The sequence below is a fragment of the Engystomops pustulosus genome, chromosome 3 (genome assembly GCF_040894005.1).
Source record: "Engystomops pustulosus chromosome 3, aEngPut4.maternal, whole genome shotgun sequence".
In the NCBI taxonomy this organism is placed as follows: domain Eukaryota; kingdom Metazoa; phylum Chordata; class Amphibia; order Anura; family Leptodactylidae; genus Engystomops; species Engystomops pustulosus.
In genome coordinates, this window is record NC_092413.1 from 155,797,930 (window position 1) to 155,819,972 (window position 22,043).

At 43.6% G+C, this 22,043-nt stretch overlaps 1 protein-coding gene and 3 non-coding genes across 5 annotated transcripts; all 4 read left to right on the top strand.

Moving 5' to 3' along the window:
* Window positions 1-9,712: 9,712 nt before the first annotated feature.
* LOC140122166 (eukaryotic initiation factor 4A-II-like) lies at window positions 9,713-16,274 on the top strand. Of its 2 annotated transcripts, XM_072142706.1 has the most exons (7): window positions 9,713-9,817; window positions 11,274-11,319; window positions 11,393-11,525; window positions 12,465-12,620; window positions 14,063-14,152; window positions 14,391-14,470; window positions 14,940-16,274. In XM_072142706.1, exons 1-4 carry the CDS (start codon window positions 9,789-9,791, stop codon window positions 12,491-12,493), a joined length of 237 nt encoding a protein of 78 aa, XP_071998807.1. In that variant the 5' UTR covers window positions 9,713-9,788; the 3' UTR covers window positions 12,494-12,620; window positions 14,063-14,152; window positions 14,391-14,470; window positions 14,940-16,274. The 2 variants fall into 2 exon arrangements, with proteins under 2 accessions (XP_071998807.1, XP_071998806.1); XM_072142705.1 differs by lacking the exons at window positions 9,713-9,817; window positions 11,274-11,319; window positions 11,393-11,525 and having other exon boundaries at window positions 12,571-12,620.
* Window positions 10,188-10,255, top strand: LOC140123301 (small nucleolar RNA SNORD2). Its single transcript, XR_011854630.1, has one exon. It is a non-coding gene; the product is annotated as a small nucleolar RNA SNORD2 (small nucleolar RNA).
* Window positions 11,600-11,668, top strand: LOC140123298 (small nucleolar RNA SNORD2). The gene has a single exon (XR_011854627.1). It is a non-coding gene; the product is annotated as a small nucleolar RNA SNORD2 (small nucleolar RNA).
* LOC140123283 (small nucleolar RNA SNORA63) lies at window positions 14,649-14,777 on the top strand. Its single transcript, XR_011854613.1, has one exon. It is a non-coding gene; the product is annotated as a small nucleolar RNA SNORA63 (small nucleolar RNA).
* Window positions 16,275-22,043: the final 5,769 nt, after the last annotated feature.

Genomic DNA, 22,043 nt, shown 5'->3' on the forward strand with positions numbered 1-22,043 from the left:
AAGAAGACCAGCAGGTTTAAGACGAGATAGCTTGTTTCGGGCACAGGAAGTACAGGAGCCCACAAAATCCCATACATCCTTGACCAGATCTGGCCACCAGTAGAAACAGGAAATGAGGGCGACAGAGCATTGCACCCCAGGGTGCCCAGCCACATGAGAGCAATGTCCTCAAGTCAGTATCCCTTTCCGAAGGGCAGGTTGGACATAAGTCTTGCCAGGAGGAAGTTGCCCGAAGGTCCACTGGAGCAGCAAGAACCAGCCGTTCAGGAGGAACGATATGTCTGGGAGCAGGATGTTCCTAAACAACATCCGAGGCATGAGAGAGAGCATTGACCTTAATATTCTTCTCTGCAGGATGGAAATGTATCAGGAAGTTGAAATAGGAGAAGAAAAGAGACCAACAAACCTGTCTTGGATTGAAACACTGGGCAGTCTGGAAGTACAGAATTTTGTGATCAGTATAGATACTGACTGGATGACGAGCACCCTCCAAAAGATAACACCATTCTTCCAAAGCACGTTTTATGGCCTGGAGCTCCCGATCACCGATAAGGTAGGTCCTCTCTGCGGCCAAAAAGGTTTTGGAAAAGAACCTACAGATGAGAGTTCAAAATTTGGGCCCCTTCTGGGTGAGAACGGCTCCAGTACCAATAGATGAGGCATTGACCTCTTCAAGGAACAGTTTCTCAGTTTTAGGCCGGGTGAGAACGGGTGCAGATGGAAAGTCAGAATTTAGTTTCGTAAAAGCTTCTTCAGCCGTTGGAGGCCAGAGCTTAGGGTTGGCATTTATCTTGGTCAGCGCCACAATGGGAGATACCAGGAAGGAGAAATGTGGAATAAACTGCCGGTATCAATTGGTGAAAGCCCAAGAATTTCTGGATAGCTTGAAGTCCCACCGGAAGTGGCCACTGAAGTACTGCAGACAACTTTGCCAGGCGACTGGCCCTAAGGCACCTGAGAACTTGCCGTACGTGTACCCGATGGGACTCAATTGGGCAGATTTATCAAGCTGTCTGAAAGTCAGAATATTTCTAGTTGCCCATGGCAACCAATCACAGCCTAAGCTTTCATTTTACCAGTGTTATGAATATTTTTAAGGGGAGCTGTGATTGGTTGCCAAGGGCAACTAGAAATATTCTGACTTCCAGACAGCTTTATAAATCTGCCCCAATGACCACGGAGAACACCAGGATATCGTCTAGATAGACCACGACACAGGTATAAAGTAAGTCTCTAAATATGTCATTCACAAACTCCTGGAACACCCCTGGTGCATTACAAAGAGTCCAAAGAGCATAACAAGGTATTCGAAGTGCCCATCTCGAGTATTGAAGGCGGTTTTCCATTCATCACCTTTTCTTATGCGAATGAGGTTATATACCCCATTGCAGGTCCAACTTGGTGAAAACCTTGGCACCACGTAGACGATAAAACTGTTCTGTGATCAGGGGTAGTGAGTAGCAGTTTTTCACCGTGACCTTATTGAGACCGCGGTAATCGATACACGGATGAAGAGAACCATCCTTCTTAGCCACGACAAAGAATCCTGCACCGGCAGGGGACGAGGACTTGCGTATAAAGCCCTTCTGCAGGTTCTCCTTCATATAGGACAACATGGCAGTGGTTTCGGGACTAGATAAGGGATACACTCGACCCTGTGGAGGATATGCGCCCGGCATCAAGTCTATTGGACCGTCATAGGGTCCGTGTGGCGGCAGAGTCTCTGCTTGCTTCTCTGAAAAGATATCACCAAAGTCCACATATGGAGCAGGGGGACATACATGGGGCTTGGAAGACCTTGGAAGCGAGACGGCAGGAGACGGGACAAAGCAGTTCCAGTATTATAGTAGTTATATTCTTGTACATAGGGGCAGTATTATAGTAGTTATATTCTTGTACATAGGGGGCAGTATTCAGTGGCGTACCGTCCGTGGTCGCAGCGGTCGCCATTGAGACCGGGCCCATCAGAAGGGGGGGCCGGGGCTGTCACTAATGCCGCTCTTTCCCCAGCTCTCCGCTCTCCCCTGACCCCCTCCCCCTTCGTCCGCTGCTCGGCTCCTCCACTCCCCTCAACTCCTCTGCTCCCCTCAACTCCTCTGCTCCTCCGCTCCCCTCGACTCCTCTGCTCCTCCGCTCCCCTCGCCTTCTCTGCTTCCCGTCTCCTCCGCTCCTCGGCTCTCCGGTACCTCTACTCCTCCGCCCAAATGCGACAGACAGCCGACTGTAAGTCTCTCTATGTATGTGCTGTGTGTATGTGTTGTGCATGTGCTGTGTTATGTATGTGCTGTGTTGTGTGTGTGTGTGCTGTGTTGCGTGTGTGCGCCCTGTGAGTGTATGTGCTGTGTGAGAGTATGGGCTGTCTGTGCATGGTATGTGCAGTTGCACTGTGAGTGTATGAATATGCTGTGTGAGTGAGTGCTGTTTGTGTATGGTGTGTGCGGGTGTGTGTGTACTGTGAGTGTATGAATATGCTGTGTGAGTGAGTGCTGTTTGTGTATGGTGTGTGCGGTTGCGCTGGGAGTGTATATGGTGTGTGTACATTGTGAGTGTATGAATATGCTGTGTGGGTGTATGTGCTGTGTGTGTTTATGCTGTACGTATGCATACCTCCCAACTTTTGGACAAGAGAAAGAGGGACAAAAGCCCCTCCCCTTTTTCTAAACCACGCCCATTGACCCACCCACAAGCATAGTATAATATCAACCTTGACGGTCCCCACATAGTAAAGTGCCCCTTACTTTGGCCCCCCACCCCACCCCCATGGACCCGTATAATATCCCATAAAGCAAATCTGCAACATATAAAACCCATCTTTAATTTTATCCTCCCTTGACATTTTGTTTTCCACTTTTATTTATCTCCCCAAACTTACACATAATATTATCTGTACCCCCACCCCTCCTCACATGGTCCCTGTTCTCTATCCTCCTCATAATGTAGCCTCCTGTCATCCAGCCTCCTCCTGTAGCCTCCAGTCCTCCAGCCTCCTCCTGTAGCCTCCTGTCCTCCAGCCTCCTCCTGTAGCCTCCTGTCCTCCAGCCTCCTCCTGTAGCATCCTGTCCTCCAGCCTCCTCCTCCAGCATCCTCCACCTGTCCTCCAGTCCCACAGTCCCCTCTAGAATCCTCCTGTCCTCCGACCTCCCCCTCAAGCATCCTCCTGTCCTGCAGCCTCCTCCTGTCCCCCAGCCTCCTCCTCCTGTCCCGCAGCAGCCTCCACCTGTCCCCCAGCCTCCTCCTCCTGCCCTTTAGCCTCCTTCTGTCCCCCAGCCTACTCAAGCATCCTCCTGTCCTCAGCCTCCTCCTGTCCCCAGCCTCCTTCTCCTGTTCTCCAGCCTCCTCCTCCTGTCCTCCAGCCTCCTCCTCCTGTCCCGCAGCAGCCTCCTCCTGTCCCCCTGCAGCCTCCTCCTGTCCCCCTGCAGCCTCCTCCTGTCCCCCTGCAGCCTCCTCCTGTCCCTCTGCAGCCTCCTCCTGCCCACTTGCAGCCTCCTCCTGCCCACCAGCAGCCTCCTCCTGTCCTCCTGTAGCTTCCAGCCCCCCCTGTCCTGCTCCTGTGCCCCAGCCCTCCCTGTCCTCCTGTAGCCTCCAGCCCCCCTGTAGCCTCCAGCCCCCCTGTCCTCCTCCTTCAGCATCCTCCACCTGTCCTCCAGTCCCACAGTCCCCTCCAGAATCCTCCTGTCCTCCGACCTCCCCCTCAAGCATCCTCCTGTCCCCCAGCCTCCTCCTCCTGTCCCGCAGCAGCCTCCACCTGTCCCCCAGCCTCCTCCTCCTCCCCTTTAGCCTCCTTCTGTCCCCCAGCCTACTCAAGCATCCTCCTGTCCTCAGCCTCCACCTGTCCTCCAGCATCCTCCTCCTGTCCCCAGCATCCTCCTCCTGTCCCCCAGCAGCCTCCTCCTGTCCCCCAGCAGCCTCCTCTTGTTCCCCAGCAGCCTCCTCCTGTCCCCCAGCAGCCTCGTCCTGTCCCCCATGAGCCTCCTCATGCCCACCAGCACTCTCTTCCTGTCCTCCTGTAGCCTCCAGCCCCCCTGTCCTGCTCCTGTAACCTCCAGCCCCCCCCCTGTCCTCCTGTAGCGTCCAGCCCCCCCTGTCCTCCTGTAGCTTCCAGCACCCCCTGTCCTCCTCCAGTAGTCTCCAGCCCCCCCTGTAGCCTCCAGCACCCCCCTCTCCTCTTCCTGTGCCCCAGACCCTCTTTCCTCCTCCATTAGCCTCCAGCTCCCCCTTGTAGCCTCCAGCTTCCCCTGTCCTGCTGTAGCCTCCAGCACCCACCTGTCCTCTTACTGTGCCCCAGCCCCCCTTTCCTCCTCCAGTAGCCTCCAGCCCCCCTCCCTCCCCCCCTCCCTCCCCCCCCTCCTTTCTGTAGCCTCCATCCTCCTCTTGGCTCCTCTCCCTGTGGCCCCCCTGTCCCCTCAATCTCTTACCTTCTGTCATTCTTCTCCCCTGGACGCGCGGAGGGGGCGCGGCCAGCCGGGGGCGGAGCTTGCTCCTCACATGATTGGTGCAGACATCATGTGAGGAGGGAGCAGGGGCTGGTCCCGCCTCCTCCCAGCCCCCATGCCTTGGCTGCTCTGCAGCTCTAAACTACGGGGGCTGGAGGAGGCGGGACAAAGCGGAAAAAGTGGGCGGGGCCCGGGACATTATCTCCCCTTTCCGTGGCAGCGTGACAGAGCCCATAAAACGGGACTGTCACGCTGAAAGCGGGACGGTTGGGAGGTATGCGTATGCGTATTTGTTTTGTGTATGCAGCGTGTCTGTACATGCTGTATGTATGAGGGGGTAAGCAGCGCTCACCCCCTCCTCCTGTCCCGTGTGCCGATGTGTGCCCGCCGTGCACTTCTAGTTACGCCACTGGCAGTATTATAGTAGTTCTATTCTTGTACATAGGGGCAGTATTATAGTAGTTATATTCTTGTGCATAGGGGGCAGTATTATAGTAGTTATATTCTTGTACATGGGGGGCAGTATTATAGTAGTTATATTCTTGTACATAGTGGGCAGTATTATAGTAGTTCTATTCTTGTACATAGGGGCAGTATTATAGTAGTTATATTCTTGTACATAGGGGGCAGTATTATAGTAGTTCTATTCTTGTACATAGGGGGCAGTATTATAGTAGTTATATTCCAGTACATAGGGGCAGTATTATAGCAGTTCTATTCTTATACATAGGGGACAGTATTATAGTAGTTATATTCTTGTACATAGTGGGCAGTATTATAGTAGTTATATTCCTGTACACAGGGGGCAGTATTATAGTAGTTCTATTCTTGTACACAGGGGGCAGTATTATAGTAGTTCTATTCTTGTACATAGGGTGCAGTATTATAGTAGCTATATTCTTGTACATAGGGTGCAGTATTATAGTAGTTATATTCCTGTACATAAGGGGCAGTGTTATAGTAGTTATATTCCTGTACATAGGGGGCAGTATTATAGTAGTTATATTCTTGTACATAGGGGGCAGTAGTATAGTTTTATTCTTGTACATAGGAGCAGTATTATATTAGTTATATTCTTGTACATAGGGGGCAGTATTATAGTAGCTATATTCTTGTACATAGGGGGCAGTATTATAGTAGCTCTACGGCGCAGAGGTATAGGGATTTTATGTAGAGGGCTCACGGGCTGAGTCCTCTTCATACAGAGGTGGGGGTTGTTGCATATTGCAGCAAACCCCCACCGCTAATAACCGCGGTCGGTGCTTGGAGGCGCCGCCATCTTTATTCCGATCGCCGCGCCCCCGAACGTCAACGGGGGGCGGCGATAGGTTGCATGGTAGCCTCGGGTCTTTGTTTGACCCGAGGCTATCTGACATCTGCAGATTCGTTACAATGAGCCAGTGGCTCATTGTAATGAATGAGCTGCAAAAATGCCATATATTGCAATACAGAAGTATTGCAGTATATGGTAGGAGTGATCTGACCATCTAGGGTTAATGTACCCTAGATGGTCTAAGAAATAGTAGAAAAAAAAAGAAAAAAAAAGTTTAAAAAATAAAAAATTAATAAAATATTAAAAATTCAAATCATCCCCCTTTCACTAGAACTGATATAAAACATAATAAACAGTAAAAATAACAGACACATTAGGTATCAACGCGTCCCAAAATGCCCGATCTATCAAAATATGAAAAAGGTTACGGTCGGCGGTGACCTCCGAGACGGGAAATGGCGCCCAAATGTCCGAAATGCGACTTTTACATCTTTTTATATCACATAAAAAATGGAATAAAAAATGATCAAAATGTCACACAGACCTAAAAATGGTAGCAATGTAAAGTTCGGCTCATTTCGCAAAAAATGACACCTCACACAGCTCCGTGCGCCAAAGTATGAAAAAGTTATTAGTTTCAGAAGATGGCAAAAAATTTTTTTCTTTTTTGTACACATTCGTTTAATTTTTGAAAATGTATTAAAGGGGTTGTCCGAGTTTTCAAAAAAAAAACTATATGTGGCCGGGAGCGGGCTGACTAAAACAATAAAGCTATACTTACCTCCCAGTGCCCTCCCGTATCCAGCGCTGCTGTCGCTCCGGTCCGGGCACCATGTAAACAAACATGGCCGTCGGAGCAGCGCTGCATTCAGCTTCCGGCCGGACCCGACAACCTTCCGGCCCCCATACACAATGCTGTGTATAGGGACGGATAGGCGTGCCTGGCCAAGGCCGGCCGGAAGCTGAGTCCAGCGCTGCTCCTGCGGCCATGTTTGTTTACATGGCGCCCGGACCGGAGCGACAGCAGCGCTGGATACCGGAGCGCACCGGAGGTAAGTACATCTTTATTATTTTAGGCAGCCTGCTCCCGGCCACATATATATATATTTTTTTTTAAACTCGGACAACCCCTTTAAAACACAATAAAACCTATATAAATTTGGTATCACCGCGATCGCACCGAACCAAAGAATAAAGCTGAGGTTTTATTTTGAGTGCACAGTCAAAGTCATAAAAACTGAGCCCACAAGAACATTCCACATTCAGAATTTTTTTTCAGCTTCGCAGTACACGGCATGCTATAATAAATAACATTACAGGAAAGTAAAATTTGTTACGCACAAAATAAGCCCTCACACAGCTCTGTACACGTAAAAATGAAAAAGTTCTGGATTTTTGAAGGTGGAGAGCGAGAAATGCGCGAAAAAAACCCTGTGTCCTTAACCCCTAGGCGCACCACGACGTTATACTACGTCCCCGGGGCTAGATGCTTAGCGCACCGGGACGTAGTATAACGTCTAGCTTCTGGGACCGGCTCACGAACGGAGCCGGTACCAGAAGCAGCGGCTGTCAGCTGTCTATCACAGCTGACACCGCGCTGTAACACCCGCGATCGGAGCCGGCTCCGATCGCGGGTGTTAACCCCTTACACGCCGCGGTCAAGCATGACCGCGGCGTGTAAGGGTGTTCCTGCTGTGGATCGGATCCCCCGTGCCGCTTACCGGGGGATCCGATCCTCTTCCGGGCAGCTCCGAGGACTGGCATGTGCCCCGGAGCTGCCCGGTCTCCATGGCAGCCAGACCCCTTCCGGGTCTGGCTGTAAACTGTCTGAGCATGCGCAAGCTTGCTCAGACAGTTTACACTGCTCTACAATAAAATAGTATTGTAGAGCAGTGTATTGAACTTAAACCAGTGATCAGAGCATCACTGGTTTAAGTTCAAGTATGTATAAGTAAAAAAAAATGCAAAAACACTTAACACTACACATTATAATAAATAAAAAATAAATACATAAAATATAAGCCCCTAAAATGTCACTTTCCCATAAAAAACTTAATAAAGTATAAAAAACATAAAAACACAAAAAACCCCCGCATGTTTGGTATTGCCGCGTCCGTAACAATCTGCATAATAAAACAGAATTGTTACTGGACCCGCACGGTAAACGCCGGAGGAAAAAAACGCAAAAAACGTTCCGAAAAAAGATAATTTTTAATTAATACCCTATAAAAAATGCTCTAAAAAGTGATTTTAAAAATTTTATGCACTCTAAAATAAGCCCACTAAAAAGAACAACTGTTCTCGCAAAAAATAAGCCCCTAACCAGATTTGTCAGCCAAAAAATAAAAAAGTTATGCATATGAAAAGATGGTGATGCTAAAATGAATAAGATTTTCTCCAAATTAGTTTTTATTCAGTACAATTGAATAAAATACACAAAACCCCCACATATTTGGTATCCCTGCGTCCGTAACAATCTGTATAATAAAACAGAATTGTTATTAGATCCGCAAAGTGAACCCCGTAAAAAACAACCTAAAAAAACTCTCTCTGAAAAAGATGATTTTTTATTAATGCCCTTTAAAAATGCTCTAAAAAAAGTGATTTTAAAAAGTTACGCAATCTAAAATAAGACCACTAAAAAGAGCTATCATTCTTGCAAAAAATAAGCCCTTAAACAGATTTGTGAGGTGAAAAATAAAAAAGTTATACATATGAAAGACGGTGATGCTAAAATTAACAACAATTTTGCCAAATTACTTTTTATTCAGTAAAAATGGTAAAAAATAAAAAATATATATAAATGAAGTATTTTCATAATCGTGGCGACCCATAGAATAAAAATAATATACTATTTTTATGGTATGGTTAACGGCCAAATAAAAAACACATAAAAATTTTCCTAAAAATTGATGATTTTCATTTCCTCCACCAACAAAGAGTTAATTAAATCTCACCAATTAGCTGTAGATGCCCCAAAATTACATACCAGAAAAGTGCATCTCATGTGGCAAAAGAAATAAGCCCCTATAGGTCCTCAATAAAAAAAAGAAAAAAATTATAGCCTGTACAATGTGACATAGCAAATCTGATTTGGATGGCGCCTCCTTCCCTTCTATGCCCGGCCGTGCGCCCATACAGAAGTTACCACCACATATAGAGTATCTGTGTACTCGGGAGAAATTGGGTATCAAACTTTGTGGAGCCTTTTTTAATTTAATCCATTTTAAATGTTTAATTTTCCACCCAAAATGGGTGTATTGTGAAAAAATATTACAATTTGCAGACTGCACCTCCATTTTGTTTTAACCCCTATAAAACACGTAAAGGGTTAACAAACTTCTTAAAAGTAGTTTTTCATACGTTGAGGGGTGTAGTTTCCACAATGGGGTAATTTACGAGTCTTGCTATTATTTAGGCCTCTCAGTGTCAATTAGAAGTTGAGCAGCTCCATCTAAGTACGGGTTTTGGCGATTTTACAAAAAATGTGAAAAATGATACCTAAATTCTGAGCCTCATAACATTCTAGTAAAATATGTGGAATCTTAAAAAACCATGCCAACATAAAGCAGATATTTGGGAAATGTAAGTTATGAATTTATTTGGGTGCTATGACTGTCTGCATCAAAAGTAGAGAATTTAGAACGTTGAAAATAAAGAATTTTTCAAAATTTTTGCCAAATTTTGTTTTTTTTCATAACTAAACGCAAAAGATTTCATCCAAATTTTTAAACTAATTTGAAGTACAATGTGTCACGAGAAAACAATCTCAAAATCCCCTGGATATCTCATAGCGTTCCAAAGCTATAACCACTTATAGTGACACAGGTCAGATTTGAAAAATGGGACCGCGTCCTTAAGGCCAAAATAGGCTGTGTCCCGTAGGGGTTAAAGGGTTAAAGTAGTTCTATTCTTGAACATGGTTTGGGGTCACCACAACATGAGGAACTTTATTGCGCTAGAGACTTTGCACACCGTGATGGTATTCCTGCGCCGTTCAATAATATAGTTCCGGCTATATAAACGGCGTGTGCGCCCTCCTCAAATCCTTTCCAGTTGAGCTCTGAAACGTGGTGCGGATCATGTCTGGCGGCTCTGCGGATTATTCAAGGTAATTGGCCCAGTGAGCCGGGGTCCTGCCGCCTCGCACGCTGCTGCTGCACAGCTCTAGTCACTAGGGCTGCTGGAGGCTTCTGCCCCGGGTAGCGGCTGTGTAGGCCCGGCCGCGCTTTCGTGTCTGTACATACTGTAGTGACCTATAGCAGTGGCGTGCGGCATTTATCGCTGGTAACGGGACACGGTCGGCGTATTAGGACCGTCAGTGTTTCAGGTTCGGCCCATGTTACCCCCTGAGCAGTGGACGGGGAGCGGATTCTGGCGGCCCGGGGAGGGGACAGCGCCGCAGGGCGGAGGAGGGATCCTTTGGGCACAACATGGCGGATAGGAGGGGGCGCACGTATGTCAGTGCAGGGGCTCCTGATAAGTGACATGATGGTAACCATCTTTCGGGACTGACCTGATATGGAGAGAATTTACTTACTGATCACTTGTACAGGCCCCACTGCAGGGTGGTATGTGCCCCTCACATCTGTTACTGCCACCTAGTTTGGGGAATGTCTTATTAAACACTTTGAGCACCAGAGCTGTGTCCTGCTATCTGTCATCTGATAACTGCTGGGTGGGTGAGTGACCTGTATCCAGTATCTAGAAGCATGTGTAGCACATATCACATGTCAGCTATAGGTGCCTGGTTCTGATCGGAACCAGATCGACTGGTATGAAGCTAAGATTTCTCCAGGATCAACCATGAAATCACTGATTTGTCCTTTCTCATCTCAAGAGCTTTTTATAGCAGTAAAAAGTAGCAGCACATGCTTACATACTCAGTATAACACAGCATTCCTTCAGTGGATCAGAGCAAAATTTCTGATCTGATGATTGGCCCTCTGCTACTGCCTCAGTTGGGTCCTACTACATATCTTTTTTCTGTAAAACCTATTTTTTTTAAACAAACACTTTGGGGTGTATGTTCTATGCTATGTGGGGACTGGGGGAGTTCTAAAAATGGGTCTCCTGGTCACAGGTTCCCTTTAAGTAAGGCCCCTTCTTAATGTGTCATAAAGAACGTCAGACAAGAGCACATGTTAAGCCCCAATACTTTACATGCACTGGTATCCAGAGGAAGGATACATGTCGGCATGTTATCTAGTTGCCTGAGACATGTAGCTGCTTTCTTTACACCTTCAGTGACCTCAAAAGATCTTCTGTAAACAGTATATTGGGGGGTGAATCCTGCTGACTAGCTTGACTTAAATAGGTTTCCTGTGGCAGTAAATTAGATGTAGAATGGCTACAACTGCTCCTCTGGTCCAGATTTTTCCTAGGTCGTCTTAATTTGTAGATTGGCCATTCTGTACCTTGTGAATGATGAACTTTGACTCCAGTGTTGGGTACATTGCTTTGTGAAATTCTCAGTTTATACAGAACTCCATAGTCCAACACCCACAATTTGTTTAAAATTGGCAGAATATTTCCACGTATCATGTTTTTTTTGCATTTCTTTTTAGAGACCATGGAGGCCCTGAAGGAATGGACCCCGATGGTGTCATTGAGGTTGGTACCATAAAATGTTTGGTTATTATTGGTATTGTTTGCTGAAGGCTAAATGACTCCTGTCTTCCTACAGAGCAACTGGAATGAAATTGTTGACAATTTTGATGACATGAACTTAAAAGAATCTCTTCTAAGGGGAATCTATGCCTATGGTTTTGAAAAGCCTTCTGCCATTCAGCAGCGAGCCATCATTCCCTGCATTAAAGGTTTGTATGATTTCTGACAATGTATGTACATATTGTAAGCTAGATGTTCCTGAATTCCCTGTATGATCCTAGACAAGTGAAATGATGGTAACCATCTTTCGGGACTGACCTGAAATGGAGAGAACTTTACTTTCTGATCACTTGTTATGATTTGTGAGTTACACATGCAGGTAATATTTGAGAACATTAAATGTCTCCCTACTCTTTAGGAAATCTTTTTAGAAATCCCAATTGTGCAGAAAGTAATCTTGTACTTTAAGACTCCATCCCAGAAAAGCACAGCATTCAGGGGCACTGCTGTCTCATCACTCCCAACAATACAGTGCTATGTAATGAATGTCCTTGGTACTGTAGCTGTTCATTATTTTCATACTGGATCATGTTTTGGGCTGCACACACATATGGACATATCTAAAATGCTGCTGCTTCAGTCAACTTGGAGTATTGATACTAGTGACCCATTAATGTTTGGTTCTGGCAGCAGCTTGTCTGCCCTTCTTGCCTTGGACTTCTTCTTCTGGCAAGTGTTGTAGTGATAACATTCATGTTTGAAGCAGACTGGAGCATGTACGCTTACTGCAGATGGTTATCATGCCAGACTATTAATGCCACCTGTAGTTGCACTAGACTGGAGATAGCAGCTGTTTTCACCTGAACTGCTGATGGGTCTTGAGTATGGCTGTTTTGTTATGTGATGCAATCTAATGCCCAGAATAATGACTGTACATGGATCTGCACATACATGGGGCAGTATGCATTAGGTAACAACTAGCCAACTGTAACCCTTGTAAGAATATACACTTGACACTCCATTCTTTTGAGTTGCTATTCTATAAATCTTCAACAATCTTTCAGCACCATTACCTGTCACTTCACAAGTATAGGTATGCTGGTTAGGACTTCCTTTCCTTTTCATAATCTTAAATTGTATGTTCTTAGATTCAAAAGGTTATTTTGGCCCAAGGTGACCACATGGGCGCAACATGCCATGCTTGCATCGGAGGAACAAATGTCCGCAATGAAATGCAGAAGCGCCACACATTGTTGTAGGAACACCAGGACGAGTGTTTGATATGTTGAAAAGACGCTATTTATGTAAGTGGCCTATAACTAGTTTCCTTTCCTTCATACTATAACTATATTAATTGGCTGACGGTAAACAAAAATTGATCACTAAGGGTGATCAAATGATGGGTTCCACCTTAGCAACCCTCCACACACCACAGTAACTTCTGATAAACGATCTTGCCAATATGACAAGAAGCTACTGTGGTTTAGTCTGTGCTGTGGGAGCAAACACTTCTCCATGTACTAGTAGCCTCTGCAGGTGTCAAATTTTTAACATGGTGCCTTGTTACATGTGACCTGGGTGATGCCATCTAAGGTTCTTTACAATTGCAAAATGTACCCCTTGTATGTATCTGATCAAGTGAAATCACAGCGGCCTCCATGGCGGTCAGGGAGGCATAAAAATCCATGGAGGCTGCTGTGTTTTCATGATCAGACAACATACAAGGGGTACATCTTGCATGACAATGCCATGGTCACATGACTTGGAGTGCAGAATAGTGGGGAGGCAAAAGGAGGTGGCAGCCAAGTAGGACCCTCCCCTCTGATGCCAGGTAATATAACAGATAATCAGGATGTGATGAAAGCCATTTTATCTAAAGGGTGTCAGTTATCAAGGCTCTGTGAACCTCTCAAACTAATTGTGAAAGTGCTGACGGTTCCCTTTTAATGGGTAGTTGGTTCACTTTTTAAAGTAGTCCAGAGTTTTAAATGAAGTAGGTTATCCACCAGTATTTAAGGGGATACACCTTGCTGTAGGATTGGGCAAAGTTTTCACCTGTATTTGGACTTCAGTTCCCAACATTAGTAAAAAACCATAATAGAAGTCTGACAGCAAGGGAAGCCATTAAAAGTGCATAGAAGTCGCATTGTAACAGTTTTCACCACTTCTGTTATAAAGCTGTAGCTTCTGTCCAGTCTTCTGCTGGAATGTCTCCACCAACGAACATCCAGAGGTCCAAACACAGGTGACTTGTCACTAAAACTATATAAATAAAAATATATTATATATATATATTATATATTTCATATATATATGTGGATTTGAAATGTTGGATCCCCATTGATCAGCTGGGTTTACTGGTAACTACTCTATACTTTTAAGCCTGGTATTGCAAATTTCAACTTGAAAGACAAAGCAGTAATAAACTAGCAGGCACTTTTAAGCCACATGGGGGGGGGGGATGCAGTGCTTATCTGAGCACCACAAGGCCTTAAGAAATGGAAGATGAGGTTGAGGGCTGAATGTTGAGACGAATAACCTTTTTGGCTATGGTTTTCCCATATAATGCATATTCTATATATTCTTTGTGTGATTACACTAGCAGGGTGTTGCTTTGTTATTCACCTGCTGAAATAAACTTGTTTCCTTCTATCCCTGACTGGTCACTGTGGCAGGCAGGGACGCTTGGTCTCATACAACCGACACGTAAATGCCTTTGACTTTACTAACAAACTTTCCTTGACAGCATGGTGACTTGGATCAGAAGGAGCAAGATGTCATCATGAGGGAGTTCAGATCTGGGTCTAGTCCTGTGTTGATCACTACTGACTTACTGGTAAGTAGAAATGCCTATAACCAAAGACCTTTTATTTCTGTGACAGGTACTTATACCTAGCAGTAAAGTTCTTTGGGAGAGAAAGAGCCATATTCCACAGTGGACTACACAGTTGTAGTTCACCACTATACTATGGCTGACAATCCATACACTTTATAGGACAAAAAATGGTGCTGTAATTGGACAATATATTCTACATTTGGTCAATACATTCTATAATGAACTGTTCATTTTGTAGGCACGTGGCATAGATGTGCAGCAAGTTTCCCTAGTCATAAACTATGACCTGCCAACCAACCGTGAGAACTACATTCACAGGTCTGTATGTTAAAACTCTGTACAAGCTACTGCACAGCAATGCAAGGTTTGCTTGCCTATGCATTTATGGAACTGGCTGATTGAATGGGTGCCATTGGCTAGTAGTAATGTTACAGCAAGGTCTGTGCCAAAGCATTAAATGCCTTCTGTGGGTATGACTTGAAGGAAAGCATTTATCATGCAGGATAAGTTACAGTATAGCTGTTAAGTGCTGTCCTGTCGTTCCCCCTGCAAAAAATAAATTGCTTCCTACTATCCCTGCCTGTTTTGACCTTCACAGCAGACAGGGACGCTTGGTCTCAAACAATTTTTCTTTTAAAATAAATGACATTTCACTAAATCCTCAGGCAAACTTCTTATGAGTTTTTATGTTCAAATAGTTGAGGAACAGAGTACAGTTGCTCAGCCCCTTGTTTCAGTTGGTGTTGCTGAATTTAACGCGAGTATCTCCTTTTTTTTCCCTTTCTAGGATTGGTCGTTTTGGAAGGAAAGGGGTGGCCATAAACTTTGTTATGGAGGAGGATAAGGGAATTCTATCCCTGAACCCCCAACAATCTATATTGTGTTCAGCTGAATTGTAAAGTTGCACATAAATAATGTTTAACAGTATATTTACACCTTATTTGGTTCAAGTTTGCCAGTAAGTTTGGGTAATGAGATGCTGGCTGCACCCTGTAATGACACCATGGACTTCCGATAATACATTTAGTTGATGGCACATGCTGGTGATGCAGTATCTCCTAAGACTTCATTCATCACCTTAAAGTCTGATTAGGACAGTGGCTTGCTTCAAAGGCATGTTCCACTTTTTGGATGAGATAAAAGTGATTTTCCTCTATTCTGCATACACTTTATTTTACTCCAGCATAAGGGGCATTAAATATTTCATGCACAGCAAATATGTAGTCTGTATACATTTTGTCTCTGGTTGACCAGCAGTTACTTTGCAGCTGAACAACCACCTAAGCAGTGCACCCAACCTAAAACTACTGAACTGAATTTGTCAGTTCAATGATTATAGGTGTAGTGTACCTACACCATCTCACTTCTGGCTGGTAGGATTTGACAGTGCATTTCCATAGCAAGCTGCAAATGTAGGAAAGAATCTCTTTAGACACACTTCTGCAATTTTTATTCACAAAGTTCTTTTATTGGATGAACTGTCACTTCTCAAATTTGCAAGCTACAAGGATATTTTAATAAATCAAAACTGTTATTTGCATATGTACTGTGTAGGTATTAGCTTCTATACCTGCACCACTTTAAATTAAGTATTTAAAGAGAAGATTCTTAAATACTTAGGACAAAATATAGCGTTTCATGCTTATATAAGTTTCTGCTTAGTCCCCACCCACAATCTGAAATATTACACTGACCAGTCTAGGGTGTGATAAGAGCTAAAATGGTACAATCTTAAGTAAGGGGTTAAAAATTATGGGCAAACCTCCTTTTAAGGAATCGGGTCAAATATCAAAATGTCGCACTGTAAAGGACCAGGTGTATGACAAATAGAATGGGACTTAACAGCTGCTCTAAGGAATCCCAAGCAATGGTCAATGAATGTTGGTGCAGGGATTTCCAGCAAGAATGAGAGCCCTAGGAATCTGGTCACTTTGCTATACAGGAAGATTGACCGCTATAACATTCATTTTTGTCACTGGGATTTCACAACCAGAACTAGACAATGGGTGGAAAGAAAATAAGTCACAGGTGTCATTGAATTGTATAATGTGCCAGTGTATAGATGTATCTATTGAGCAATCTAAAACTGTTGTTCTTCTTAAATAAAATTTTAGTATATTCACTTCTATTGCATTCTTATTGCTCTGCCAGGTACTTATTTGTTATTAGAGATGGGTGGGGCAACAATGGGAATAAAGGGTTACGTCACACATCCAAAAAGTAATGATGTTTAGGGAAAGAAAAACGAGATGTGTATGGATGACATAAAATAAACTTTATTAATACAACAATTAAAACATACTTAAAAACCCAAAAGACAAGATTGGGTACATATCACACAGCTTCCCCAGAGCAACCACAGATGAAGACGGTACAAAGACCGTAATAGACAGCATATAAGCAAGTGTATTCAAAAAGTGCACATAAATATCATTCAGGACCAAAGGAAAGGTAAACATATAATGATGACGAGTATGGTCAATATGCAGCCAGGTCCAATATGAACAAAATACTATATAAAGTGCAAAACTACATTACCAATTAAGAAGGTTGCGTCCGGGGAGAGATGCCCCACGCGTATTGCCCGGCTCAGCGGGCTTCGTCAGGGGATGTTAGCACAAGGCGAGTGATACGTTTAAATGCCCTGGGTGCTCCGCCACGGCACAGCCCACTTCCGCCCCATCGTGATGTCACATCCGGTGGCGCGCCTCCCAGAACAATGTCCGTGCGTTCCAAAAGGCCGGAAACTGTCAACAAAGAAAGTAAGACCTGCGTTCCACCCTCCCAGAGGGCGGAGAAATGTAGCAATAATCTCCAAAAGCCCCAATCAAGCTACGATATGGTGTCAACGTTATCTGCTATGTTGAAATATCAGAGGATGGGGTAAAACAAGAAATACAGAAAAAATATTAATAAATAAATCAGCATAAAGAGACGACGAATATCATAGTATAATTAGTGGCGAAATACAAAAGGTGTAAACCAGAAAAGGTTTGTATGTATCCAAAAGTATGAGCAAATAGAAGCCAGTGTGGCTAGGATAAAAGTGACACATGTCCTGAATAGTCCCAGATCATATTTATATCAAAGATGCAGAAAGCTTGCAATTGCACAGCAATACAACGAATGATAATAAGCTAGACATAAGCAGGAGCTCAATACGCAAAGAACATGAATATATCAATAAGTGAGTAAAATGTGTCCAACCTTGTGGAGCAAGAGTATCTGAATAAAACCATTATTGATAAGAGTATGGCCGATGGAAGGAAAAAAAAAAAAATTGTAGACGCGGAACCTCAGAGTAAATGTCGGCGAAACGGATATCTAGTGAAAGAACTCTTATAAGGTAAGCATAAATGCAGTAAATGTGTCCAATAGCAGTATTGCATACAGCTATATGGCTGATAGAGTGAATATAAAAATAATAAAACAGATTCTCGGCGAAAACAAAGAATGCAAAAGCATATTATATTAAATACTGTGAAATGGTGAAATTTACACAGAATTGCCGACAGAGCAGTTGGGTGAATACAGCAGTTTCCAGGTTGTAAGGAATATGTGATCAGACAGAAACGACATATAGGAATATGTTATGTCAAAAAAAGGAAAAAGAATTTTATTCAAAAAGGTATAACTATAAGTGTATCAGATATCTAAGAGGGGAGTTATAAACCCGCAGTGACAATATAAAAGAATTGACAAAATAACATATATCATTGATCACATCTAAAGTGCATAGTGCCGTAAAACCTAAAATACTAAAGACCTAAAACATGAACCCACGAAAAGTAGTATGGTGGATTGGAGACTATAGTGTGACTTGACACTATGTGTCACCGGTAAAGGCGTCAGGGGACGACGGGAGCGGAGCAAAAAATTGTGGGCCAAGCCACAGCAGAGCGCCCAGGGCACACGAAAATACATCAAATAATGAAGTAAAAATGTATAAAGGTACATGTGTAGAATTACTAAAGCGCAATATAAATATATAATGAAAGACAGTGATCGCATTATAATCAAAATAAGAGAACCCCGGACGCAACCTTCTTAATTGGTAATGTAGTTTTGCACTTTATATAGTATTTTGTTCATATTGGACCTGGCTGCATATTGACCATACTCGTCATCATTATATGTTTACCTTTCCTTTGGTCCTGAATGATATTTATGTGCACTTTTTGAATACACTTGCTTATATGCTGTCTATTACGGTCTTTGTACCGTCTTCATCTGTGGTTGCTCTGGGGAAGCTGTGTGATATGTACCCAATCTTGTCTTTTGGGTTTTTAAGTATGTTTTAATTGTTGTATTAATAAAGTTTATTCTATGTCATCCATACACATCTCGTTTTTCTTTCCCTAAACACCAGGTACTTATTTGTAACAAATGTTTCTCCCTTGTCCTCCATTACAGCCTACCTGGAGGAAGCCTCTTATAGGGGTTTTCCCATGAACTAAATTTGGGCCGTATTCATGGGTTAGGGCCTGACTTGCTGATCAGTGGGGTCTCAATGCTGAGACTCCCACAACTTGTGAGAACACTCCATCAAATTAATGGAGCACGCAACTGTCCATGACCATTCTGGTCCATTAATCTCTGGTGCTGATGAAGATTGCCAAGCGCAGAAATACCCAATGTGTGTATGAATTCTACTACTTGTATGACTTCCAGGGAAAGGGGGTGATTAGGATTTTTAGGTTTTTATTTTTAGTATTTTCAGACCTCCTAGGTCTACTTTAACACTAGGTTTTCTGATTGATCCTACCATATACTACCACACTACATTTTACTCATTCACTACAATGCACAAATTGCACATTGTAATGAATGGGTCAAAATGAGACAGCCACGGAAGACCAAGGCCGTAATGGCAACCAATCGCGCCCCCTCCCCCAATGACGTCCTGGGGCACGACGATCTAATCCAAGATGGCGCCGCCATCCTTTTTAACCCCTTCCCGATATTTGACGTAATAGTACTGCATCGCGGGGGTGCGTTCCCGCAAAATGCAGTACAATTACGTAATGCTTCTGGCACCGGCTCCTGAACAGAGCCGGCGCCAGAAGCTGTGGGTGTATATTATAGCCACCACCTGCCTCTAACACCTTTTTATCGGAGAGTTTTCTGATCGCGGGTGTTAACCCCTAACACGCCGTGGTTGCACTGACCGCAGCATGTTGGGAGCATTTAAAGGGGGGGGGGTCCGCTGCTCCGACTGCAGCCTTGGGACTGCCATTGCCCGGGGCTGCATGATCTGCTTCCTGGGGCCAGGTCCCTGCCTTAAACATTAAATAAAAACATTTTTTTAATAAAAAGAATTAAAGTTGGTCCCCTAAACACATATTCCCTATACACATGCAATGAAGTGAAAAAAAAACACAAAATCGACAACAAAACCCACATATTTGGTTTAATAAAATATTGGACCCGCTCCGTGAACGTCGTAAAAACAAAACCCGAAAAACTCACCAAAAATGTACATTTTGATAAAATCTCTACACAAAAATGTTCTAAAGTTGTGCACCAAATGGTACCACTGAAAAGAACAACTCAACACGTAAAAAATAAGCCCTCACCTCGCTTTGTTAACCCCTTAACGCTCTGCGCTGTAGCTCTACGGCGCAGAGGTACAGGGAATGTATGAAGAAGGCTCACGGGCTGAGTCCTCTTCATACAAGGGTGGGGGTTGTTGCATATTGCAAACCCACACTGCTAACAGCAGTTGGTGCTTGCACCAATCGCAGCTATTAACCCTTTCATTGCCGCCATCTTTATTCCGATCGCCACGCCCCCAAAATGTGACTTTTACACCTTTTTACATCACATAAAAAATTATCAAACTGTCGCACAGACCTCTAAATGGTAGCAAACGTCGGCTAATTCCCAAAAAATGACACCTCACACAGCTGCGTGAGACAATGTATGAAAAAATTATTAGCCTCAGAAGATGGCAAAAAATTTTTGTCTTTTGTACACATTCGTTTAATATTGGAAAATGTATTAAAACACAATAAAACCTGTATAAATTTGGTATCACCATGATTGTACCGAACCAAAGAATAAAGCTGAGGTGTTATTTGGAGCGTACAGTCAAAGTCTTAAACTGAGCCCACAAGAACGTGACGTTTTTTAAATTTTTCCACATTTGTAATTTTTTTTCAGCTTCGCAGTACAGGCGGTCCCCCACTTAAGAACACTCGACTTACATACGACCCCTAGTTACAAACGGACCACTGGATATTGGTAATTTATTGTACTTTAGTCCCAGGCTACAATAAACAGCTGCAACAGTTATCACAGGTGTCTGTAATGAAGCTTCATTGTTAATCCTGATTCTTATGACAACCCAACATTTTTAAAATCCAATTGTCACAGAGACCAAAAAAGTTCTGGCTGGGATAACAATGATAAAGTATACAGTTCCGACTTACATACAAATTCAACTTAAGAACAAACCTACAGACCCTATCTTGTATGTAACCCGGGGACTGCCTGTACATGGCATGTTAAAATAAATAACATTACGGGAAAATAAATTTTGTCACGCACAAAATAAGCCCGTACACAGGTCTGTACACGTAAAAATGAAAAAGTTATAGATTTTTGAAGGTGGAGAGCGAGAAATGAGCGAAAAAACCCTGCGTCCTTAAGGGGTTAACCAAAAAATATTAAAGTTGTGTCTCCGAAAAGATTGCAATGCAAAAACAAATGAGATTTCCTCTATATTATTTTTTATCCAGTAAAATTGTAAAAATAAATGAAAAACTATATAAATGAGGCATTACCGTAATCGTAGTGACCTATAGAATAAAGGCCTAACATGGCGATCCAATGGACAGGAAAACAGTGTTCTAAAGAGAACATGAGAAGCTGCTATTCTAAAATCTAATAGTGCAGCTACTTCGGTAGCCCGAATCTTCTTCTTTTGGCTAAATCGGTTAGAATCCCAAATCAAAGCGGACACATCAAAGGAAATTCTATTAGAATTGATTCCTGTTCTAAAATTGGATACAGGGTTTTTAGCTAACTCTTCGGCTGAATGTTTGAGGTTTGCAGCAAGGGAAGGAGCCCTGTCCCTGGTCGCAAGAGCTCTATGGGGGAAACCGTGGCTATGGGAAAATCCGTTCCAAGACCAGGTTATGTAACATATCTTTTTCAGGGGAATTCGTCTTCAGCCCAGAATTGGACTCTATTCTGGAGAAAGCGCCCGATCAGAAGAAAAGATTTCCTGAGATCAATAAAGATCAAAGAAGCTATCCCCTTCGAGCTAGGAAAGAACAACGGGATTCCTTTCTTGGGAAAGGTAAAACTGGGCGCTGGATTTACTCCAAAGGTAGAAAAGGGAGGGGTTTCCTCTTTACCTCCATCATCACAAAACCTTAGAATAAAACATGATGCCATAGTGGGCGATCGCGGGTGTTAGCACAGCTATCGCTGCCGGCAAAGCTACAGGCAGCCTCAAAAAGATGGCGGCACATGGGCGCCGCCATCTTGCCTAGGATCGTGGCTCCCCGTGACGTCATCCGGGAGCGGCGATCCGTCTCCTTGGTAGCCTATTTCGTTTTAACCCTTTCATTACAATGTGCTGATAACAAATTGTAATAAATGAGGAGGAAAATCCTCATATACTGCCATACTGTAGTATGGCAGTATATGATAGGATCGATCAGACAACCTAGGGTTTTTTTTAAAAATTTAAAAAAGTTAAAAAAAAAAAATATGATAAAAAAACCCTAAAAATTCAAATCATCTCTCCTTTCCCTAGAACATAAATATAAACAGTAAAAATCATAAACACATTAGGTATCGACGCGTCCGAAAATGCCCGATCTTTCAAAATATAATAACGGTTTTTCGTTGAACCCCGTAATGGAAAATAGCGCCCAAAGTC

Coding starts and splice junctions, on each gene's coding strand:
- LOC140122166 (XM_072142705.1), top strand. CDS start 14,099: ATGAGGGAGTTCAGATCTGGGTCTAGTCCTGTGTTGATCACTACTGAC. Junction 14,153..14,390: donor TGATCACTACTGACTTACTG/GTAAGTAGAAAT, acceptor TTCATTTTGTAG/GCACGTGGCATAGATGTGCA. Junction 14,471..14,939: donor CGTGAGAACTACATTCACAG/GTCTGTATGTTA, acceptor TTCCCTTTCTAG/GATTGGTCGTTTTGGAAGGA.